Consider the following 22745-nt stretch of genomic DNA (forward strand, 5'->3'; position numbering starts at 1 on the left):
GTTGTTGTGGTGGGAAACATATTTGGCGACAGCGAAATGAAATATCAGAAAGCCAAGTCATTGTGGGTTGGGCCCTGGCCATTTTTATTTATTTGAGACCGGACCGATCGACCGATATTTGCTGCCGGCCGGTTTTCCCTTTTTATCCGGCCGGCAATATTGTCTCACGCGTGTAGGAAATATCAACTGCTGATCCGCGCTGCGATTGTCTCTTTTTCTTCTTTCCATTTCTATTTTCTTCCCATCGTCAACCGACAAATGTTGTTGTTGTTGGTGTGACTTTCTCCTCTGTGTAGTCCTTTCTCTTGCTCACGCATTGGGCTCTTGTTTTCTCCTGCTGGGCCAGCACGCTACACGCATGTATGAACAATCGCACGGATCCCTCGTGTGTGGGTTTGTGTTGTGTGCGCGTTGAATTATGGAAAAACTTTCGACGCCAGCACACGTTTTCGCTTGGCAAACATTTTCTCTCTTTCTCTATCCATTTTGATTATTACATTTCCTTTCTCCTTCCTGCGAATATAACGCTGTGCCAACTGGCAGCAGTTGTAACGCCATCGAATGTGTGTCTGTCAAAAAACCCCGGTTGAAATGAATATCAAAAGGGGAAACGGGCCGAGCTCTCAAATGAGACGACAAATCCATTTCATCATTCCTTATTACCTTCATGCCCAGTCAAACAGCCACTTTCTTTATACATGTTTAGCTATATAGGATAGATTTATACACATACAGAGATGTTTCGCTAGTTAAGTGCGCACAATTCAAAAATGGCGGGCTCGTATATATGTATGTTTCGCGGGGGAAATGATCGTTTTGATACGGTGTGAATGAATCGCTTGAGAAAAGAGCACTTTCTTACCGACTGTATATAGACGCGCGACCTCAATTTCAATTTATTATCACGGGGGGAATAAAACTACTTCCACGAGGATGACGTAATGCCTTAAAAAAAGGATTTGTGTTAGACGGCCGTGTCAGTTGTCTCGGAAATATTTTATTTCAATTCCGTGTTAGTGGGCATGAAATAATGGTCGATTGAGGCCGTAGAAGGTGCGCTAGTAGACGCATTATATGCAAATTCTCAACCTATAATCAAAATAGTACGGCTGCATTATAAATATTCCAGACAAGGACGACGAGACTGGAATTTTTCCAGCCAAATCAATCGAGTATAATCGAAACCACCACCACAGCAGTTCAACTAGTCGAAACCAGACGGCAGGTGTAGCTACAGACGACAGGGCCGGATAAATTTGTTTACATTGAAATCCGGAATACAGAGCAGGTAAAATGTAATATATTTAGTAGTTGACTTTCTGTTAATAAAGAAAAAACAAATCATTCATTAACGAATATATTTGAAATGTTTAGCAGGTCATGCTTTTGTCCACCATTTCTGTTCGTCAGCAATCTCTAGTTCGTTATCTCGTTCCCTTAGCAACGGATTTCTCCAACCAGCAGCAGCAGCAGCAACGTCGTGCCACTGGTCATCACAAGAATTTCACGCCGGTTATTAGTAGACAATTTAGTCACTCAGCTTTCACCATGAGTTCGTCAAAACACCAACTGTCAAACAAGTACAAGGGCCTTGAGAAGAATGTCTGGTATGTCTTCTACACTTGACATGTTCTGAATAGATTTCTTTGTTTCAACACCATCTTTAACATTTAGGGTGGAATTTATTGCTTTGGCCATGGAACACAAGCCACTCAATCTTGGCCAGGGTATAAAAATATGATTGCTTGTTTATAGAGGCAAGTTTTACCATATTTTTCTTCGATTCAAGGTTTTCCTGATTTTGCTCCACCACAGCACGTCACAGATGCGTTGGCAGATGTGTCCAAGGCAGACAATGTTTTGTTGCAACAATATACCAGAGGATATGTAAGTACCAGTTACTCATCATATTTATTATGAATTTGAGTCTATACCGATTCTTTTATTTAGGGTCACCCACGTCTGATTCAAGCCCTTTCAAAACTCTACAGCCAGCACATTGGCCGAACCATTGATCCCTTGACTGAAATCTTGGTTACAGGTGGTGCTTACGAAGGTAAAATTACTGTTTGGAAATGATTTGTCATCAACAAATTCTTGACATTTATCTATCTGTCTAGCTCTTTTCTGCACCATCATGGGCTGTGTCAATCCTGGAGATGAAGTCATCATCATTGAGCCCTTCTTTGATTGTTACGAGCCCATGGTTCGTCTCGCCGGGGGAACCCCTGTCTTCATCCCACTTCGTCCTGTATAACATTCACATTGTTTCATTCTTATCGTTAGCATAGATCTAACGTGTTTTTTGTCTTATCAAATTAGAAAGCTGGCGGAGAGGGCCATTCCTCTGAATGGGTACTGGATGACGTAGAGCTCACGTCCAAATTCACCGACCGCACCAAAGCCATCATAGTCAACACTCCAAATAATCCCCTGGGCAAAGTCTTTACGCAAAAGGAACTCGAATTTATTGGACAGTTGTGCATCAAATTTGACGCCTTGTGCATCATGGACGAAGTGTACGAGTGGCTCGTGTACGAACCTTACCGCCACTTTCGAATGGGTAACATGTGAAATTTCCTGCTTTCTTTCTGATTTTGATTACATTCTTATCGTTTTATCCTCTGTTAACTTTTAATAGCTTCGTTACCCCACATGTGGGATCGAACCATTACGATTTGTTCGGCGGGGAAAACATTCAGCGTAACGGGATGGAAGCTCGGATGGGCCTATGGTCCTTCCCATCTTATGCGCAACTTGTTTGTGGCCCATCAAAATGCCCTGTACACGTGCGTTACACCGACTCAGGTACTTATCTATACGCCTAAACTACAAATGTCCAAAACTAATTTTGGACGCTACAATTATCACAGGAAGCCGTTGCTCGTGGACTTGAAATAGAACTGGAAAGGCTCAACACTGACGAAAGCTACTTCAAATCTCTGCCAAAACTTCTGGAATCTAAACGAGATTACATGGCTAAATTTCTGGTAAATTTGTACTTGTTTATTGTCTTTTACAGCTTCTTTCTAAACCGTATTACTTAAATCTACAGACGGACGTGGGTATGAAGCCCATCATTCCGGAAGGCGGCTATTTCATGATCGCCGATTGGTCAGCTCTGGGTAAAATCTTGGTTTTGCCAACGTTATGATGTGTGCCTATTATAGAATTTTACACATATGACCATTTCATTTCAGAATCTCATGCTGACCTTAGTGAGAAAAAGTATCCCGAAAAGGATTACTGTTTCGTCGAGTGGCTGACACGAGTCAAGAAATTGGCAGGTATTCCCCCTACAGCGTTTTATTCTGCTGAGAATAAGAAAATTGGAGAAAATTACATCCGCTTCTGTTTCATCAAGGCAAGTTCTCGGGTTATTATTTAAAAAATATTTGCGCATTGCAGAGAAATAATTCAAAATATTTAATTTAGGAGGATGCCAATTTGCAAAAAGCTGAAGGCATTCTCCAGGAATGGAAGAAGAGCATGTAAAGATAGAATAAAGAATTGATATAGGCAGATAACATAAAGAAATTTATATTTTAATGATAATTACATCTTCCAGTTGTGTTATTGGCTCTGATACAAGTCTCTACGTTTCGCTTTTTCAATACAGCAGAGCTCACATATTATTAGAAATTTCTAGGAAAATCTCAGTCCATACTTTGTAACGACCGATCTTGACAGTTTGGATACATGTCCGACGTTACGGTAAGATTATATCTTTTCTCAAAAAAGTACTAGATTTTTTAAAATTTTAACTAATGGTATGTATGCCAAATGTATTTTTAACACAAATCGCAGGAAAATGGCAACAGGGAAAATAATTTTTTATTAGGGAAACATATGTTTTGAACCGTGTTGTAAAACACAAACAGGTGTGATGTGGCTCTCGGTTAAATGTTATGCCCCAAAAAGTGTTGGCCAATAGCCGCGTAGTTGATAGCAAGTTCCTGGTCGTGCGTTGCAATGCAGCGCACCAAAGATCGTGACGTCATTCATCGTAATAATTGTACAAAAGCCACGCCTGAATTCATTGACAAGGTAATGAATTCAGTCTATATGGCTTAGAAAATATCGCATCTGTTCAAGTTGGTATTGCCATTTTGAAAGCATTCCTCGATTGGAAAAGGTAAAAATACCCGTAGCGCGTTTAAACTATAATCATTTTTTCACCATTGACGATAACAAACTGTAGCATAGGCTAATCGTTAACGATCACAACAGTCGGCCAGATACTTCCGAGTCGCTCGGCTTTCACCATGAGTTTGGCCAATAAGTTTTCCCTATCTGACAAGTACAAAGGACTTGATAAGAACGTCTGGTAATGTTTTATTTATTCTAGCTTTATAATCTGTTGTTTTTTTGTTGTTTATAAATTTATAAATTGTCTCTTTTATTTTTAAAAATGTAGGGCTGAATTTAGTAATTTGGCGGTGAAACATAATTCCGTAAATCTCGGTCAAGGTGAGAGATGAAGTGAAAGATTCTGTTGTCTGGTGCGTTATTATTCAACGACCTTCTTTCGTGGAAGGTTTTCCTGATTTTGCTCCGCCAAAACATGTCACAGATGCCTTGGCAGATGTTTCAAAAGAGGACAATATTTTATTGCACCAATATACCAGAGGATATGTAAATACTTGTTCATCTAACTTTAATTATCTGGTTATAATTATCACCATAATATAAATAAGGGCCATCCACGTCTGATTCAAGCCGTTTCCAAACTCTACAGTAATGCCATCGGCCGAACTATTGATCCCTTCACAGAGATCCTGGTTACAGGCGGAGCATTCGAAGGTAATTGCTACATTTTTGTGAATAATGTGTTTTTCATTTTCAACTCATTACCTTTTTAAAAAGCCTTGTTCTGTTCCATAATGAGCTGTGTCAATCCTGGAGATGAAGTCATCATCATTGAGCCCTTCTTTGATTGTTACGAGCCCATGGTTCGCCTCGCCGGGGGAACCCCCGTCTTTATTCCTCTTCGACCTGTAAGGATTACACATTTGATTCTTATCGTAAGCCTATTTTATTGTGATTTAGCTCTTCTTATTTAACAAATAGAAAACAGGTGGAGAGGGCCATTCCTCTGAATGGGTACTGGATGACGTAGAGCTCACGTCTAAATTCACCGACCGCACCAAAGCCATCATAGTCAACACTCCGAATAATCCCCTGGGCAAAGTCTTTACGCTAAAGGAACTCGAATTTATTGGACAGTTGTGCATCAAATGGAACGTTCTGTGCATCATGGACGAAGTGTACGAGTGGCTCGTGTACGAACCTTACCAGCACTTTCGAATGGGTAAACGTTTGACCTTAAAGACCTGGTTGATTGTGGAGTCTCATATTCTAACCGTTAATTGACTAGCATCACTGCCTTACATGTGGGATCGAACCGTTACGATTTGTTCGGCGGGGAAAACATTCAGCGTAACGGGATGGAAGCTCGGATGGGCCTACGGTCCTGCCCATCTTGTGCGCAACTTGTGTGTAGCCCATCAATATGCACTTCACTTTGTAGTTACTCCAATTCAGGTAAACTCTTTTATGATAGTTGATTGGATGTTGCCCATTTGAACGCCATTTTATGGGTGACGACAGGAAGCGGTGGCCCGAAGTTTAGAAATCGAACTGGAAAGGTTAAAAACCGATGAAAGCTATTTCAAGTCATTGCCAAAACTCATGAAGAGCAAACGCGATTACATGTCTAAATTTCTGGTAAATTTGAACTTGTTTCTATATCAGGCAGATTCGAAAAGTATTTTGGCTTATTTAACTTACAGGCAGAAGTGGGGATGAAATCCGTCGTTCCCCAAGGAGGCTATTTCATGGTCGCCGATTGGTCAGCTCTGGGTAATTTCTTGTTTTCTAACGTTGCCCATCTTATTACCGACGCTAATGGCCAATTGATTTCAGAGTCCCACATCGACCTAAGTGAGAAAAAGTATCCCGAAAAGGATTACTGTTTTGCCGAATGGCTAACGCGAGTCAAGAAACTGGCCGGAATTCCCCCTACGGCCTTTTATTCCGCTGAGAATAAGAATCTGGGAGAAAATTACATCCGTTTCTGTTTCATCAAGGCAAGTTTGAGGAATATTTTTTTTTTAATTTTCTGCGCCTTACAAATCGAAATTAATTAATTTTACTGAATTCAGGAGGATGCCAAATTGAAAAAGACTGAAGATATTCTCCAATCATGGAAGGAAATCTTGTAGAAGACTCCGAGAAAGAAACGATAAATCTTTTCTCAGTGTTGTGTTTCCAACGCCGAGTTCAAAGATACAAAATTAGTAGTTACTTTCGGTTCCAAATGAATAAATTATCAAATTTATTTTTATCTTTCTTGGATGCCTTGGTTTTAACGTTATATTTCATTTCTAATTAAGAATTAATGACTTAAAAGTTTTATGGCAAGTCTCGTTATCTGGTCTTTAGCGTATAATACACAGCACACCTGGAGGGAGTCGTTTTGTTATGTCAGATCCTTGCATTAATACTTACTGTTATTACAAATATCTCGCGATAGGTCACTTGTTTATGTTTACCTGGAGAAAACGACGATTCCCATCCTTTTGTTTGACTGGGAATTTCCGCGTAAAGGGTAAAGGGCGGTTTCCCCTCGTTTGGGTTCCGTTAACAGCTCGAATGCTTCGTTTTCCCCCTCAATTAACTTGATATACGAAAACTGATCTATCTGTATAATATGTTTTGAGGAGAAAAGGAAATCATAATGAGATAATGAGAGGTTAAATTCGCCACTTAAAGTACCGTTGCGACTGTTCACCTCCTTGGCCTACTTGGAAAACTTTCCTAATAAGAATCGTGATTTTGAATTTGGCGCTTCGCTGTTGCTAGTGTGGCAAAATAAAAAAGTCGATTTGGCAACGTTGTAAAAGGGACAGCCCATCCAAAAGAAAAACAAAAAACAAAATGGAGTTTTTGAGAAAGCAGCTAAGAAGCAGGAAGTGGAGCTACCTGTTGTAGTAGTTGCGGGTCGGGCAACTCTAAAAGCAAAGTACCCATGAGACCATCATCAGTGGTTATACGACTAGTGAAGAAAACTGTGCCGTCAACGAAGGAACGTTCCTGGATTCCTCCCATCTTTCATATTATTGTAAAGATTAAGTGAGTCTCTCGAGGATGCATCAACAACAAGACACTTCCGCCTTGAACGTGATGTGACCTTTTAAGCTGGATCGATTTTTTCAATTTATCTTGGATTTCCTCACTTATTTTAGAAAACACTTGTCTCATTCGACACGAAAACGTTGTGTGTGATACAGTAGTGGAGTTGTTTGGAAATGTGTGGGGAATTCTGCTGTCAGCTTTGGTACTCTGATAGTTGACGATGAACATCGATGGTGACAGCAATCAGGTAATTTCATTATTCTCAACAAAAGTCAATACGTAAAATGTTTGAGGGTGACACTCGCTGTAGATGCCAGTATAGTTTCCTTATTTATTATTGTCCCACGTTGTGCTCCACTTTGGGTGCTCACCAGAAATTTCCTTCAGATGCGAGGATGACCCAAATTTCTGTCAGTTCTTTTTGACAAAATGAGAGAATTCCAGGTACGCTTAAGATGGGTGTTGACGGGGACAGTTACTTGTTTTGGGTGCATGACAATTTTAGCTGTATCAATACCATCAAATACAGTTTCGAGCAATGGAATTTTCTCTTGAGGTGTGAGAATGTAGGTTAAGGACCGTGGACAGGCGCTTCTGACGATCTGAAAATACGTTTTTTTTTCTTTTTCTATTCTTTATTTTTCCCCGACAACATCTGCCGTCGTTGGCGGTTCTCGCTGTGGTTTTACCGATTCGTGCCACTGAATTCTTGGATGTTAATAAAACAATAGAGCCTCTTTTTTCTCTCTCCCTTTCCCTCTAAAATCAACTGAAGAAGAAAAGTCTAATTGGATTGGTAGTACTGGCAAAGTCTAATCTAATCTATCGTATGGTCGACTGTGTAACCTTCACCACAACAGCGGGAGCTGCTGGACATTGAAGGTTTTCCCGGGGCCCTCCTCCTTGCCATTCCACGATGAATTTAATTATCTTGATGGCCATCTTCTTGATGGGTTTAGCGCTGGTTGGCGCCTAAACATGACGTTGAGGCATGTCGTTTTGCTAGTCTTTTAAAGGGTCCGATCGCACGCCATTCAACCACCGTGGCCGAAATGATTTGGGAACGAAAGAAAAAAGAGAGCAACGCTAAAGGCTTCCTGTTGCCTTTCGACCATATTCGTGTGTGTGTGTTTTGTGTGTGGATGTGAAAGTAATCTTCTTTTTTGGTTCAACAGCTCCCGACATGGCGCCTGTGGGGGGAGGAGAAAACAGAAGGAGCCGTCTACGCTGTCTACTTGAAGAAAGTGCGCTACCACGTACCCAGCAAAGCAATTAGCGTAAGTAACGCATATCTACACACGATCAAACTATACATGCCATATACGGCTGCCAGCTCTGGCGCCTAGTATTCGATACAACATTGTGCATGGTGTCGATGATGATTAAAGCATCAACAATTCATCTTTTCCTGGTTTTTATTTTGTCATGTTCCAACCCGCAGGACTCGGATGATGATATATCTCATTTAGAATGGGAAACGGTCAGAGTCCGGCTTATCAAGGCCGGAACCTTGGAGAAGCTGGTGGAAAGTCTGGCCTCCGACACTGGAGAACTCGAGTCGACGTACGTCAACGTTTTTCTAGCTACTTACCGTACCTTTAGCACGGCCAGCCAAATTCTGGCGCTCATTGCCAAAAGATATGCAGATCTGAACAATCCGACCGTCATGGAAGCAGTGCGATTGCAGCACAAAAAGTATAGTACACACGTCAATTATTTGGATATTGTGCGAAATATGGTGGCGTGTAAAAATGAATGATTCCGTTTCTTTTCAGGACTCTGCGGAGTACTTTGCATGTGTGGCTGGATGCCTTTCCGGACGATTTCCGCGACCCACCCGATTACCCATTGCTCAACCAATTTCTGCTGTTTTGCGAGCAACACGCCAAGGACAGCGAACTGCATTTCAAAGTGAAACACCGGATGGAACGCTTGATTAAAAACCCCGAACCAAGTGCGTAGTCCTTTTCCCTTTTTACAATTACTACACGGAAGAAAGAGAGAACAAAAAATGTTAATGGCTCCGTTTTTATGTGTGTTTTTCTTTTCGCGGCGCGGCGTCACAGTCGATCAATCGCCAAGTATCCAACGCATTTTGGCTACCAATCCCGATCTGGCTTACAGTGGCAACGACTCGAACGGCGGCAGCTCGGTCAACGGCATCTGCAACAGCGGCGGTGAGTCGGCCGACGCCAGCCTGCACGCCATCTTTTTGGAACTGTCTGAAAAACACATGGCCGAGCAACTGACCAGGCTCGACACGGTACCTACGCTATTCTTAATCGCTTCTTCTTATTTTTCCTTATCGTCTTTTGAGAAACCTTACGTGGTAGCTTATTATTATTTGGGAATATTTTCTCTCTTTCGTGACACGCAGGACTTGTTTAAACGAGTGATACCGCACCAGTGCCTGGGAGCCGTTTGGTCTCGTCGAGATCGCGACAAGGGCAAAATCGGCAAAGGCGCCCGTTCGTCGGAAGCTTCTTCAGTGGCGGCCACCGTCGAGCAGTTCAACGCCGTGTCCTATCGCGTCATCAGTACCATCCTGGTCGGGTCGACCGAGCCGAGATCCCAGCAGAGGGCTCGCGTCATAGCCAAGTGGATTGACGTTGCACAGGTGACGACGATAAAACAACTAGGGTTTTAATTTAATAGAAATTAATAAAAAGGGGGCCATTGGCTTCTGTCTTGTTTTGTTTGTTGGAATGAAATTATAATAACGTGTTGGCTGTTTTTACATGTGATCACGTACAGGAATTACGAGTTTTAAAGAATTTCTCGTCGCTGAAGGCCATCATTTCAGCGCTGCAATCGAATCCAATCTACCGACTCAAACACGTTTGGGCAAACGTCCCGAGAGATAAAGTGGAAGTGTACGAGGAGCTGGCCAGAATTTTCAGCGAGGAAAATAATCAATCGGCTCAGAGAGAGTTGCTCATGAAAGAAGGAACGGCCAAGTTTGCCGAAACAGCCGGCGAGAATGACCGACAAATGTTAAAGGTCATCCAGAAACAGGCCAGCCACTCCAACGTCAGTTTTTCCTTTTTTTTCTTATTTTATTTTAATAATCATAAACATTTTTAGATTTTATTCTTTTTTCCTGCTTCTGTTTGTGACAAATTCCCGTTTGTTTATTTTTCTTTATTCTTTCTAAAAAACAACAGCTTATAAGCCATGGGACCATTCCGTATTTGGGAACGTTCTTGACGGACTTGACGATGGTGGACACGGCCATTCCGGATACGACAGCCGACGGTTTAATCAATTTCGACAAAAGGAGAAAGGAATTCGAGGTCCTAGCCCAAATCAAATTGTTTCAAGGAGCAGCCAATTCCTATCAAATCGCCAACGACTCACGTTTCGAGCGCTGGTTCGAGTCGCTGATGGTGCTGGACGATCGCGAAGCTTACGAATTGTCGTGCAACTTGGAGCCGTGCAATTCCGGGCACAGCTCGGCCCGCAACAGCGAAAAGTTCCCGCGACGCAAACCCAACGGTTACGGCCACCGTAAAAATGATTCGATCGCCAGCACGTCGAGCAGCTCGAGCAGCCAATTCCTGTCGGAACTGGACGGCGCCAACAGCGCCAACCTCTCGCTGGGCGAGAGTTCGGCCTCTCTCGAGCAGAAAATGTTTCACACGCATTTATCGTCTTCATCGAGCAGCTCGTCCCTGCCTTCGCTGGACGTGTCCGTCAGCAGCAGCGGCGGAGGCGGGACGACGGGCCTGAGTGTCGGGACCCATTCGTCATCTCAGAACGCGACGCCGAGCAAAGCTGGCAGCCTGCCCCGAGGAGTGACGCCCCCTTACAGCGTCAGTCCCATGAGGACGCCAGATTTCTACGTCATTCGCGTCTCCATCGCCACCCCATCCAAAGAGACGGAGGGCATCAACCTCTACAAGTCCATCATGGTCAGCAATCACGAACGGAGTCCTCAGGTCATCCGCAACGCCATGGTCAAACACGGTCTCGAGGGTAATCCCGAGGATTATACACTGGCTCAGCTCCTACCCAAAGGAGGTAGGTTCTTTTTACGTGTCACTCTAATGCAGATGGATGGATGGATCGGAAATGATTTCATTCCATTTTATTTAATTCCCGAAAACATAGAAATGGTGCTGCCTTCGAACGCCAACGTGTACTACGCCATTAATACCAGTTGCGATTTGAATTTCATCCTGCGGCCCAGAGGCGAATCGATGGCTCATCATCACCACCACCACACTCCTCCTGGATCGTCGGGTTCCGCCTCCGGTCGCTCCACTCCCACTCGCTTGCGCATGAGGGAATGCCACAAAGACTCGTCCGCCAAGGACACGCTGAAAGCACGAAAGAAAATTCTCTCTCTCGGTTTGTAGTAGAATGGAACAAGAAGAAAATAATAATAAGACAAAATCTCATTCTCTACTGTATATTAATATTATTATTATTTTGATGATGATGATGATGGCGGCATGCAGTGATCATTCTTTTATTGGTTCTACTATTCGTCTTCCCTATGACCCCAATTTATTATTTTCTTTTGTTTTACATATGCATGGTATACATCATTCTATTTTCATAATGTGATAACGATGAATCTTTCAAAATAGTGTGCGTTGTTGCAATCAAAATATCTTGATGATTTATGCAATGATGGAATTGTCTCTTGTGTGCGTGTTTGATATATCTATGACTTGAATTGTGCGAGCAATACCTACCAAAAGTGAAGCAGTTTCTTCCGCGAATCTGCGCAATGATCTGGACCAAGAAATTTCAAAAACCTGGGCTCCTTTCTTCTTCTTCTGTTGATTTGTTTTCCATTTTCAGCTACAAATTTGCATCTTCAACGAAATCTAAGCATCTTTTTTACACGTTACTCGACAAATTTTGATTTATGTTTATCTGCAAATCAGCCCCGTGTTCGATTTCAAAGTGTCTTGTGAGATTTTGTTATTCATTTTCCCGCGTCGTCTACAGTGATGTCAATAAATCATTTACCATCTACTACGCACTCGGCTTTTACATTTTTATAGGTCAACGACCAATTATTTTAATACCATTTTTTTTTTACTTCAGAAATGTGTCACTGACCTCAAAATTTCGTGATGCATGACGTGATGATTGTTGTTTTGGAAACTGGTATGGTAACAGTGGGATAAAACAGTTCCGCTTAACAGTATATTTTTACACGTAATGAGGACAGCTGAGCCATCTAGCGGCTAGTTACCTCGGCCTGTACAGGATCCATTTTGAGAAAGGACCCCTTGTTATGATCAACAAACATGAGGTTAGTTTCGTTAATGCTGATTCATTTTCTCGAGATTTGGAAAATAAAAGCATAGAATATAGAATTTTATTGCTTGATGTTGAATTCAATACAAATTTTTGTTTTTATTCCTCAGGATTTAATGACGGCAGAATGGAAGACATAAGTAGTACTGCTCTAGTCACGGTTCAGGCTTATCGTAACATCGCTGAAGATCCCAGCAAACGAGGAACACTAATCCAGGTATTCGCCAAAGTCGTCCAGTAATTTGAATTCCTAAATGTTAATTCTTGTTCTATTAGGATGAAACTAGCATACAATTCCTGGCTTATGTTCTTGGCGAAAAGAATGTAGAAGTAGTCAGTCTAGCCCTAGAAACGCTGAAATTGCTGTCTGACACACAAAGACACCGTCAAAAGTTGGCAGCTGTGTTTGGTGTGCTTGAAGCACTTCAAGCGACAGCTGATGGTGCTGAAGAGTTTGGTGAAGAAATTGCCAACAGTGCTGCCGATATATTTACAGCTCTCAAGTTTTCAAAGAACTCATCTTATGGAAACAAGGTCAAAAGCACAGCTCAGCCAAAAGTGGAAAGGATTCCTTCCACTGAAGAAGCTGTGGATGATGAAGGCTTGTTTGGTGCACTAGATACTAGTTCTCATAGTGACAGAGGTCACCGTTTTCTTAAATACAATTCAAAAGCCAAAACGATTACTGTAAAAGTAACAGGTCTCACTACCAACCAGGTACGCAAATTAGGATGATGCCCATTTCATAGTCAATAAATATTCTTTTGTTTGTTTTCAATAGGAGGATCGTGAACTTTTAGAGCGACAGCTCATTAAAGTTCAGGGAGTTATCTCCATCGTTTTCGATGCCACCAACTCCCGTGTCACCTTACGCTCCCGTCCAGATCTGAATATAGAATCTGTTGGCCAAGCTGTTCGTAAGACACAAACGATGCGTGCTTTCCTAGTTTGCAAGAACGAACTGGGAGAAGAGACGTTGAAAGCAATCGGAGAGGCTTACTCCGAAGACGACGGTACAGACGGTATATACTTTGGTAATGGCATACATAATGATGTATAGTTTCTAACCCAAAGTTTTATCGTCATCAGAGAGGAAATCAAGTACGCCCCTTCCTGATTACCTACCAGAGGATGATCACGACGTACCCACAGAGACTTCCGACAAAGCATTAGCACCTCACGGCATTTCAGAAGTTGCAAGTAATTGGATAAATTCAGCTGCTACATTTTTGCAGCGTTCTTTCTACTGGTGAATTCAGTGATGCGTGATTTGTAAGACTCTTATACACTTTTATAGAAGTAATACTAATGTCTTTCCTTATTGTCTATTCTCCTTCTCTCTCGTATTTTCACTCGCCACTTCTTTCAAAAAACTACAAAACCTCTCATCAGACAAACAATTGTCTTACTACTTTTCAAAAACAACAAAAGTTTTTTTTTTCTTCCTTAGGTGCCCTATTTCATAGGTCGTTTTTTGTGTACTTGTGTGCTTAGTCGAGTTGGCTGTGCGAAAACTCTCACCCTCTGTCCATGATGGGGAAAAAATATAATTTTTCATTTTGATTTTGGTATGATAATGAAAAACCCTCCATTTTACTTTTGGATTCGATTTTAAATTGACGTCCAAATCGTGTGATGTTGGAAAATGAAATGATTCGAACTTTGAATTGATCGGTGGACACTATTTGTGTAACCTTAACCCTCATGAAGTAATCGGCGGAATTACAAAGCTTTTGCCCACGTGTAACAGCACTTAAAAATTTTTTTTTAGTTAAAATTTGAGTGATAGTGTTCTAGTGTTGAATGTTTGAAATATTTCAATTTTGACATTTGATATTTTATTTATCTATTTGGGGGTAAAATAATTCAAATTGGCAACCCTGCGTCCAAACTCGGGAGGAGTGGGAGAAACGATAATTTATTCATATTCAAATTGCCTCGTGCAGTCACAGCAGCAAGAACTCGAAATAGGTGTCTTGAAAAAACGTTTACAAAACTTTTAATAGTGCTTGAACATTTGAACTTGTAATGAACAAAGAGAAAGGTGTCTTCTGTCCTGTGTTTGATTTCTTCACGTCCCCTGGCTGGTAATAAGAATTTAGTTTTTGATATTGAAAGAATTTGTTGAACTTAATTGTGTTTGTTTTTGAATGTAATAGCAGCAAGAAATGAAATAGGTGCTGTCCTGAAAAAAATGTTTACAAAACTTTTAAATTGTGCTCGAACATTTGAACTTGTAATGAACAAAAAGAAAGGTGTCTTCTGTGTTGGATTTCTTCGCATCCCCTGGCTGGTAATAAGAGTTTAGTTATCGATATTGAAAGAATTTGTTAAACTATTCTTAATTGAGTTTGTTTTTGAATGTATTAGCCAGATGAGTTGAGGAGCCTTTCGTAACATATAACATCAGCAGCAAGTAGTAAGTCGTGATTTTTTCCAATGTGTTCAAACTGTGCAAGAACAGAATGTGCAAATTTTTGAGACACGTGGTCGGATTCTCTCTCTGTTCGTTCTTCTCAGAAGTTGGTTACTTTCTTTGACGTGATGAGGCAATTTTTATTGAAATGAAAAGATTCACGAATGGGTTGTGGTGGTTCTTACAAGACCCGTCACGTGTATTTTGAATTATCAGGTTTTTTGTTTCACACCGTGAGCAAGAAAAATAATTTTGTATGAGACATTTCTGCATATAAATAAGGGGTAGGGGGAGGTTTAAATCTTTCCTTCATCTTGAATCTTTCGCTTTTTTCCATGGAGAAAACCAGGAATTCCTTGAGGAATTCGTGCTTTTGCTCTCTTTATTTTTGACAATAAAACACAAATGGTTTGCCCTCGTCTATATTTACACGCACTCTAAGTCTATTTACTATTGGTTTATTACCATTAGTTAGTTTCTTTCTAAATATATATGAAGGTATTTTTATTTAATTTTGAAATTTTTTTCTTTACGACCTTCTCCGAGAAATAAAAAAATAGAAGACATTGTATAATATATATTAATATGATTTGTAGCCTTTAAAATCTCTGGGTTTGTTTCCCTTTTTTTTCGTTCTTTTAAATCCATTTTTTTTTCTAATCTAATATATTTTTAAAAGAATACAACCTATTGTTGATTCTTTTAGAAAAAACCAAGGCGATTTTTCCTATTTTTGTTTTTTATTCCTTCCACTTGGCCAAGTTGATGCGTGGCAGGATTCCAGATTTGCACGCCACGCGAGGATTGCTGAAATTTGAAAGAATAATGAGTCCACCACGAGCTGATTAGGCAATTTGAATTTGTTTTTTCGACTTACATTTCGGCGTCCGGAAGGACCATGACGTAAACTTGAACAGTTTCGATGTGGTCACTGTTGTCGCAAATGACGCGGGACAATTTGACCTTGCGGATTTCGTTCACTTGGTCTGCGTGATCGGAGCAAAGTTTGATTGTTTTTATTAGCTTTTGTAAAAGAACAAATTAGCATTTTTTGATTGAATTTTTACCTTGGGAGAAGGAGCTGGGCTGTCCGGCATTTTCGAACCAAAATCGATCGCCAAGGCGAAGATTTTTGAACGTTTCTCCCATGATGCAACCGAAAACGGGGCCGACCATGCTGCCGGGCAAAGGCCTTTCGGAGACACCAGCCGACCATAGATCGATATCGTCGGGGGTGGAATAGACTTGCATGTATTTGTGAAGGGTTTCGTTGTTGAAAGATCCGGCCAAATCGTTCCAGTGGCGAGCGCGACGGAGTCCGCAGAATTCTCGGTAGGCGTTGTAGGAAGGAACGCCGTGATCACGGCCGCGCTGGATGTTCAACGAGGCCAAATCAGAGCCGAATCCGCTAGTTTCGTCTCTGAAGAGATGATTGGTCAACTAGAAACAAACAAACAACCCGAATTGATTTGATTGAATTTTCTTTGATTTAAATTTAAAACAAACCTCTTGTGAGACGGAATCATCGACGGCCTGTGAGATTTGGTTCATGAATCCGGTGAGGTACTCGTCGCAAGTGTTGCCGGTGTAGACGTCGAACGGCTTGTTGATGATGTCGCTGAGGCGTCGGGACTGGATGAATTTGTGGGATGTGCTCCAGCGTTCCAGGGCGTTGGGGATGAGGGAGTGACCGAAACGGAAAGCGGCCGCGAAGAAAGAAGTCGGCAGACTGGCCTCCAATTTCGGGTTGTACTTGTTCAACATTCCCTGTCGAAATTTTTAATTGTTTAATTACGTTAATTCAATTTCCCAACTCTGAAATTTGGGCTCTGAAACTGACTTGTCTTTCTCCGAGGAGATTGTAGCGTTCCATGACTTCCTTGCCCAGGACCATGGGCAAGAATTCGTTGTAGGTGATTTGCTGGACGATGGCGGCGACGATGTGACGCGTTTCCTGGAATATTTTCTCGTCGTCCCAGTGCGAATTGATTTGGCTGAGTTCCAGGGCGATGCGGTTGTGTTCTCTCATCAGGATCGTGTGCAGGGCCACCAACATCATTTGTTGATTGACTCGAGCGTCACCTGGTTGTGTTTGGGGTTTTCAATTTTGTTAGATTGGACATTTAGTTCACTGGACAGGCTAGTCTAATTTTCCGCTGCATTTGTACTCACCGGCCATGAAGCAGTGGACATCCTTGTTGGGTCGTTTGCAATTGGCGTCGGGATTCTCCATCTGGGGCGGGAGCAAGTCCTTCATGCCCTTGTGGCGGTTCATGGCGTTGCTTTTCAATTGGCCGCCCTTGAAGACGCGCAGTCTCTTCATCGTTTCCAGATCGCTGCCGTAGACGTGGCTGGCGTCCAGGTAGGCGGACACGGTGTTGACGGAGATTCGGGTGCCCAGCTTGCAGGAATCTTTGACTCCGTTGCCGGAGCGGACGAAATCCAGGCAGGTCCGGCGGAAGAGTTTGTAGAAGGGATCCGAATTGGGGATGTCGATGGGCCAACAAGCCTGGTGGCGTTGATTATCTGGCACGTTGCAGCATTTGGGCTCAGAGTTGGTCTTGGGATCTGCATTATTGGGTCAGTGGGTAATGTAACGGTCGTACGTCAATTTTAAATTTTTTACAATTCGGCACTTTCACTTGTTGTTTTTTGTTTTGAATTATTATTTGGAATATTTTAATTTCTGGCTCGGAGCGTTGCTCAATCTTGTGTCCATCGTTGACAATCAAGTTGTTGAGCATTTGAAATTTACCTTTGGATTCGGCACCCATCGCCATGTCGTGATCGATGAGCTGTCCCCAGGCCGGCAAGTAGATGGTGACGGCGTGATCGTGAAAGCCCATATCCTTGTGAGTGAGGGACGACACGAGTCGAGCTGTTGGCAATTCGGCGCCACTGGCTGAAACGCGCGGCGCGTCGACACCTATGCGGCCCAAACCAAAACCCCAAAAATGTGTGTCAGAATTTGATTTGAGGTTTTGGTTCTATTTTTGGTCGTTATCGAAATGGAATGGACGTCGTACCGTCTTGGAAGTTGGGTGCGAGGAGTCGACGGAAGGGGGCCATGACGGCGCCCCAGTGGGGATTTTCCAAGTTGTTGCACATGCCGTCGAGTTCACGGTAGCGCTGGACCTTGCATTGGGGTCGCTGGTATCTGACTGGGCAGTAGGCGTCAATGGCCGTGTGTCTGGTGTCGATCATTGGCAATCCCATGTGGATGGCATCTGGCGCCAAATTGAATCTGTTTGTTTCGTTTGGGGAAAATGTTAGTTTGAAATACCAATTAGAATTTGCTTTAAAAAAATTTAGATGTGACTTACTCTTTGGCCAAGATGCGGCTGGTCTCGACGATGGTCCTGCCGAGTACGTCGATTTCAATGTCGCTCAATTCTTTGCTCTTTGATTGGGGGCCGCCGAGGCGGGTGGTTGCCTTTGCGGTGTTGAAGGCTCTGTTGATGGCATCGTAACTGACGCACGTGCTGGTCCTATTTCACCCAAATTGAACAAAGAAAGAAAAGGTTACACAGAGTCTATTTCTAAATGAGCATCGCAACAATCAAGGTTTTGTCTTGAAATATCCCCAAGTCAATCATTTTCCCTTTTTCTTTTCGGCGTGTTTCACGCGGGACCGAAAGAGTCCGTACAAGACCATGTTTAGTAGTGAGCCATCGCGAGAGGTAGACTGGAAAATCTTTTTATTTTTTTTAGAAAGTTGCCACTTTGGTGGGGATATTTCTACAGGTAGTTGTAGTCGTATACTACGCCAGCCTGTGACATCGCCACCATGGCCAAAAATGCTACGGTGTTGTTTTTGCCTTTTTTTTTTCCTTCAATCTCATACGTGAGCGTATTCTCTAGATTGCTTTTTTGTTTTTTCTCTTTTTTTGCGGGTTTTCGGTTGCCCTTCACACGCATAAAGAAACGAAGAGAACTCCCCCTGAAAATGGATCAAGGTGGTGTGTGCCGTGTTAAAACGGCGTGTTGAGAAAAACACAACAACAAAAAAAAAGGGAAAACGGAATGCGCGATGCCAGACGGGAGTGAAAATAAAATTGAAAAATGGGGGAACTCACGTGGGGCCGGGGATGAGCAAGGCGCACTTGCTGCTGTCGTCGCTGGAGCGGACGCTCAAAACGCACGCAGTGACGAGTAATCCCAACGCGATCAGCTGATGGGATCTTTTTTAAAATCGAAACAAAATGATGAAATGATATGATTTGATTTAAATGAATTGACAAATGTTTAATACTATACCTCATTTTGGATTCCTGGGTGGAGACAAAACCTCTTCGATGAAGGGGATCACAAATCAAATCACTTTTGATGGTGGATCAATCCAAATTGTGTTTGGGTGGCTGGGAGTGAGGATAATTAAAAAGGGGACGGAGCTAAGTTAACTTTGCTTGTATCCGGGCCGGACTGATGAATGAGACTGTGAGGGAACGGACAACTGCGTCGACTGTTATGTGCGTCGACTTTTGCTAAAAGCTAGGAGCTGAGGAGGAGAAGAGAGAACAAGTTGAGAGCGAGCGCCGTAAGAGACTGAACAAGGTGAATGGGTTTCACTTGTCCTTTTAAATTGTCTCGTCTTGTTTCGTTCTTTCATTCCTTCGTTCGTTCGTTTGTTTCGTTCGCTTATGGATGGACCTATAGTAGGAGAGGCTTTAGAGAGTGAACGTTGGGGACTCTCTCAGTCCCGTAGTGGATCGATTGGCACGCCCCGGACGCTCCCAGTCTCTCCTTCTTCTTTCACGTACATTCGTAGATTTTTCATATCAAAAATTTGTTTTGGGGTTTTTTCTTCTTCGTCTTTCCCTAGTTCTATGCACAGAGAGAGACACCCACGACAAGAGTGAAAGGCGTTATACTGGAAAACGGCACACACACGAACCGGTGGCACCGAATGGCATCCAGCACCGAAGAAATTCCGTTTCGTGTCGGCGTCCACATTGCGTCTTAGTCGCCGGCCTCGCTTCATTTTTTCCTGTGGGTTCACGACGACGGCTCTGCTGCGTTTACCTTTCGTTAGACAAACACACACACTTATGGAATGGGGGGGGGGGAGGTCTATGTACAGAGGAGACCGTTTGAGACACGAGTTGAAATCCTACGGTAATGCAAACGGTTCCAAACTAACGGCCGGGAGAAAAAGCGAAATTGAGGCAGGAATGCCAAGGTGAAGAAGAAAAGGAAAAGTGTCGTAATCTATCCATCCGACTTGAGGCCGATCTTGACAAAACAAAAAATAATACGGGTGGAAAAATCTCTTTCAATGTGACGGTGTGTTTCATAAGAATCTTTTTTAAACGTTCAGAAAAAATGGGAAAAAGAAAAATCATTTTGATGGCCATGATTTTGTGAGAGGTGAAAGCGTCTGGTATTATTTTTCCCATCGTCGTCGTTTTGGGCTGGTCGTCATGCCTTCTTCCTTTTGGTTTTCAAGGTGAACTCACGACTCTTTTACTGAACGCAATGGGCCTCATCCTCGCCTATTTGTTTCATATAGAGACGTTGGGCGCCGGTCGCACAATAGCAGCCGCCTGTGTCAATAATCTCCGTGACGTCTGACTCACGCCGAGAGTCTTGTGTGATGTCTCTACCAATAATAACGGAAAACGCTCGTCTCGCACCATTAGCTTCTTTCTCTCTTATTTGCCCAGCTTGTTGCTTTAGACCTGCTTCATTTAGACACTGGCGTTTTTTAATTGCGTCACTCGCCCTTTTTCACAGCTGATGGAACTTGACTCACGCGTCCAACGTGTTATTCTTCTTCCTGAGACTCTGCGTGTGGTCTTTTTTTGTGAGTGAGAGTTGATGATTTGATGCTAAATCTCTCGCCTTCCTTTTTTATTTAGAGAATGAAACACAAAAGTTTGTTACGTCGTCGGACTTGTTGTCTCCGACTTTTTGTTTTTCACGTAACCCGAAAACTTGTCTCTTTTTATTTTTTTACCGGGCTAGCTCTTTTTTAATTCACAAGTTGGGATCCATTCGACCTGTTTTTTGTTTGTTTGTTTTTCTCTTTTTCTAAGCGTTTCGTGACTGGAATCCTTTCCCCAACAACTGCGAAATGGAAGCGGATTAAAGTCAATAAAATCGCCAGTAAATAAAACGATTTTGGTTTTTTCGGTTTTTTCTGTTTTCGCCAAATGGACACTACGGTTGATGTTATGGAAGGGATGGCAATTTCTCCATGTAGCGTCAGGAGGAACGTGGACGAGCCAGACAGTGGACGATCGTTTTGGGGTCCGTCACAAGTCAGTCACAGTCGCATTTGTGTCCTGTGGCGGTCGACCCAAGTGCCCCGTTAGAAAGAAAGAAAGTGACCGAGTGACCGAGGTAACACAACAACCAGTCGCAGGCATTTTCACATTGTCGTTTTCGTCCCAAACTTTGTCTGTTTCTTGCTTTTTTAAATTCAATTAAACGACAGAAGAGCAGCGCCGGTTAATTGATTTAATTCAAAGATCGGGACTATGTTTTAATTTATTTTCGTGGATAACAATCTCGTGTGATGGAAAAAGACAAAGAGTAGAGGAGAGGACAAACGAGATGAAGAGTTTTTCAAAAGTTAATAGAATATTAACGTTGGCAACCCAACCAAAAAAAAAAAGCAGCGGGAGCGGAGAGCCCTAGAGGTGCTGGTTGGCGGGCGGGTGGGTGGCAGTCACGCACGCAATTCGTTTACATCACGAGCTGGTACAACTATACTACAACTGTTTTGCCTCGCAGCCAAAAAGCCGAAAGAAAAAAAAAAAAAGAAGAAAGATCTCAGAAAATGATAGTCTCTCTGTAGCTTTAACACACAAAAAATAAAAGGGGCGACCTTGGTGTTGTGCGCTGGGCTCGTGTGTGTGTGCCAGTTTCCAACTCGTTAACTGGAACGTAATCGATAATGAATGCGTTGCGACGCTGCTGACGCTCTTCTCATTTTCCTTTTCTCACCGGAATTATTATGATCTCACCCGCGCCTTTTTTCTTTCGTGTGTGGGCCGTTTTTTCAGTGGCGATTGATCCGCTTGATTTCAACTCCCGAAGCGTCACCACCGAATTTTTGCGTTGGAGAGAATTAATGAGCGTGAAGAATCGCCACCGACAATAAACTGACACTTATAGCAACACCCGCCCACTTATCGGATCCGTAAATTTTTTAACGCGTGCCACCGAGTTTTTCGGTTACGATTTGGCCAGTTGTTATTAAAAACTATTCCCTCAACAGTGTGACTAACAACAATTTTTTTCTTTCTTTTCTTTCGTTTCAAAATGTGGGTCAATTTCTAGGCCAGTAACACACTTGCAGTCTCACACATGTAATGCATACTCTTATTATTATTATTATTTCTTTTTGGCTGGCCGAGATGGACTTAACCACCGCCCAAGATTTGATCTCATTTAATTTTTGGCATTTATACACAAGAGTGCCAAATATCTCGAACAAGTTTGGCTTTTTTTCTTTCATTCTTTGATATTTCTGTGTGAATTGCTCCGACCTCTGCGGTGGCGATTTTATTAGGAGCTGCAGCGGCGGCCAACCGTTTTTGGGCTCCTTGATATCGCGCCCCCTCTCTGTTTTGTTATCCTTTTACTTTTGTTTTCATAACTGGATCATTGACTTTTTGGCTACATGGGATAATAATAGCAGTCACTTATTATGTCCCGGACTCTTTTTTTTATTATTCTCCAATTGGAAACGAGTTATTTAGTTCACTCAGTCAGAATTTTAATTTTTCATCATTTTTTTTCCAAGCGATAGCGACGTCTACGTGTCTCGTGTGGATTGCAATTGATAGATTGGGAATACGAAATCCAGAAAATGAAGAAGTTGATCTCATTTCAACAATCCAATCTCTTCACCACCCGCTGCCCCCGTCGTTCCAATAACGGGAGGGGGGGGCGACCTTGTGCCGACTTTTTA

General features: G+C 42.5%; 6 protein-coding genes across 12 annotated transcripts in view; 5 read left to right on the forward strand and 1 right to left on the reverse strand.

The window, feature by feature from the left end:
* The first annotated feature begins 1205 nt into the window (after positions 1–1205).
* LOC124193318 (kynurenine aminotransferase-like) lies at positions 1206–3635 on the forward strand. Of its 3 annotated transcripts, none has more exons than XM_046587077.1 (12): positions 1206–1288; positions 1378–1607; positions 1675–1727; positions 1790–1887; positions 1951–2056; positions 2121–2251; positions 2323–2563; positions 2642–2808; positions 2874–2990; positions 3056–3125; positions 3201–3364; positions 3436–3635. In XM_046587077.1, exons 2-12 carry the CDS (start codon positions 1381–1383, stop codon positions 3493–3495), a joined length of 1434 nt encoding a protein of 477 aa, XP_046443033.1. In that variant the 5' UTR covers positions 1206–1288; positions 1378–1380; the 3' UTR covers positions 3496–3635. The 3 variants fall into 3 exon arrangements, with proteins under 3 accessions (XP_046443033.1, XP_046443032.1, XP_046443034.1); XM_046587076.1 differs by having other exon boundaries at positions 1212–1295; positions 1375–1607; XM_046587078.1 differs by having other exon boundaries at positions 1215–1286; positions 1371–1607.
* A 139-nt stretch (positions 3636–3774) lies between these two features.
* Positions 3775–6346, forward strand: LOC124193319 (kynurenine aminotransferase-like). 2 transcript variants are annotated; one of them, XM_046587080.1, is made up of 12 exons: positions 3775–4135; positions 4202–4327; positions 4418–4470; positions 4538–4635; positions 4698–4803; positions 4867–4997; positions 5071–5311; positions 5378–5544; positions 5611–5727; positions 5793–5862; positions 5926–6089; positions 6165–6346. In XM_046587080.1, exons 2-12 carry the CDS (start codon positions 4266–4268, stop codon positions 6222–6224), a joined length of 1269 nt encoding a protein of 422 aa, XP_046443036.1. In that variant the 5' UTR covers positions 3775–4135; positions 4202–4265; the 3' UTR covers positions 6225–6346. The 2 variants fall into 2 exon arrangements, with proteins under 2 accessions (XP_046443036.1, XP_046443037.1); XM_046587081.1 differs by having other exon boundaries at positions 4207–4327.
* Positions 6347–6907: 561 nt separating this feature from the next.
* Positions 6908–12123, forward strand: LOC124193323 (ral guanine nucleotide dissociation stimulator-like 1). The gene is made up of 10 exons (XM_046587088.1): positions 6908–7134; positions 7248–7384; positions 8313–8414; positions 8579–8832; positions 8913–9091; positions 9204–9400; positions 9515–9754; positions 9892–10167; positions 10302–11157; positions 11248–12123. Exons 2-10 carry the CDS (start codon positions 7358–7360, stop codon positions 11493–11495), a joined length of 2379 nt encoding a protein of 792 aa, XP_046443044.1. The 5' UTR covers positions 6908–7134; positions 7248–7357; the 3' UTR covers positions 11496–12123.
* A 124-nt stretch (positions 12124–12247) lies between these two features.
* On the forward strand, positions 12248–13974 carry LOC124193327 (armadillo repeat-containing protein 1-like). Of its 3 annotated transcripts, none has more exons than XM_046587093.1 (5): positions 12248–12406; positions 12522–12628; positions 12688–13128; positions 13193–13433; positions 13501–13974. In XM_046587093.1, exons 2-5 carry the CDS (start codon positions 12539–12541, stop codon positions 13662–13664), a joined length of 936 nt encoding a protein of 311 aa, XP_046443049.1. In that variant the 5' UTR covers positions 12248–12406; positions 12522–12538; the 3' UTR covers positions 13665–13974. The 3 variants fall into 3 exon arrangements, with proteins under 3 accessions (XP_046443049.1, XP_046443047.1, XP_046443050.1); XM_046587091.1 differs by having other exon boundaries at positions 12254–12406; positions 13193–13424; positions 13486–13974; XM_046587094.1 differs by having other exon boundaries at positions 12254–12406; positions 13193–13424.
* A 362-nt stretch (positions 13975–14336) lies between these two features.
* The window catches only part of LOC124193321 (thyroid peroxidase-like), a 47204-nt gene continuing 38795 nt past the window's right edge, over positions 14337–22745 (forward strand). The window contains exons 1-3 of one of the 2 annotated variants that reach the window (XM_046587084.1): positions 14337–14498; positions 14574–14704; positions 14782–14830. The gene's annotated coding sequence lies outside the window, so the exon portion shown is untranslated. Of the gene's footprint in view, positions 14499–14570; positions 14705–14781; positions 14831–22745 lie in introns of both variants that reach the window. The other variant, XM_046587083.1, reaches the window with a different exon arrangement.
* On the reverse strand, positions 14993–19870 carry LOC124193326 (peroxidase-like). The gene is made up of 11 exons (XM_046587090.1): positions 19085–19870; positions 18904–19008; positions 18151–18315; positions 17854–18071; positions 17583–17753; positions 17000–17395; positions 16668–16909; positions 16334–16594; positions 15895–16267; positions 15705–15813; positions 14993–15634 (listed from the first exon to the last, which is right to left on the reverse strand). Exons 1-11 carry the CDS (start codon positions 19087–19089, stop codon positions 15568–15570), a joined length of 2112 nt encoding a protein of 703 aa, XP_046443046.1. The 5' UTR covers positions 19090–19870; the 3' UTR covers positions 14993–15567.

Source organism: Daphnia pulex, chromosome 5 (genome assembly GCF_021134715.1).
Source record: "Daphnia pulex isolate KAP4 chromosome 5, ASM2113471v1".
NCBI classification, from domain to species: Eukaryota; Metazoa; Arthropoda; class Branchiopoda; order Diplostraca; family Daphniidae; genus Daphnia; species Daphnia pulex.

Excerpts from the sequence above, each read along its gene's own strand:
- LOC124193318 (XM_046587077.1), top strand. The coding sequence starts at position 1,381 with ATGCTTTTGTCCACCATTTCTGTTCGTCAGCAATCTCTAGTTCGTTAT. Across the intron at positions 1,608-1,674 it reads GGCCTTGAGAAGAATGTCTG|GGTGGAATTTATTGCTTTGG; the intron begins GTATGTCTTCTA and ends TTTAACATTTAG. Across the intron at positions 2,252-2,322 it reads TCTTCATCCCACTTCGTCCT|AAAGCTGGCGGAGAGGGCCA; the intron begins GTATAACATTCA and ends TTATCAAATTAG.
- LOC124193319 (XM_046587080.1), top strand. The coding sequence starts at position 4,266 with ATGAGTTTGGCCAATAAGTTTTCCCTATCTGACAAGTACAAAGGACTT. Across the intron at positions 4,804-4,866 it reads TACAGGCGGAGCATTCGAAG|CCTTGTTCTGTTCCATAATG; the intron begins GTAATTGCTACA and ends CTTTTTAAAAAG. Across the intron at positions 5,728-5,792 it reads ATTACATGTCTAAATTTCTG|GCAGAAGTGGGGATGAAATC; the intron begins GTAAATTTGAAC and ends TTTAACTTACAG.
- LOC124193323 (XM_046587088.1), top strand. The coding sequence starts at position 7,358 with ATGAACATCGATGGTGACAGCAATCAG. Across the intron at positions 9,092-9,203 it reads GATTAAAAACCCCGAACCAA|TCGATCAATCGCCAAGTATC; the intron begins GTGCGTAGTCCT and ends GCGGCGTCACAG. Across the intron at positions 9,755-9,891 it reads AGTGGATTGACGTTGCACAG|GAATTACGAGTTTTAAAGAA; the intron begins GTGACGACGATA and ends GATCACGTACAG.
- LOC124193327 (XM_046587091.1), top strand. The coding sequence starts at position 12,539 with ATGGAAGACATAAGTAGTACTGCTCTAGTCACGGTTCAGGCTTATCGT. Across the intron at positions 12,629-12,687 it reads AACGAGGAACACTAATCCAG|GATGAAACTAGCATACAATT; the intron begins GTATTCGCCAAA and ends TTGTTCTATTAG. Across the intron at positions 13,129-13,192 it reads CAGGTCTCACTACCAACCAG|GAGGATCGTGAACTTTTAGA; the intron begins GTACGCAAATTA and ends TGTTTTCAATAG.
- LOC124193326 (XM_046587090.1), bottom strand. Across the intron at positions 16,910-16,999 it reads TGTCCACTGCTTCATGGCCG|GTGACGCTCGAGTCAATCAA; the intron begins GTGAGTACAAAT and ends AAACACAACCAG. Across the intron at positions 16,595-16,667 it reads ATCTCCTCGGAGAAAGACAA|GGAATGTTGAACAAGTACAA; the intron begins GTCAGTTTCAGA and ends AAATTTCGACAG.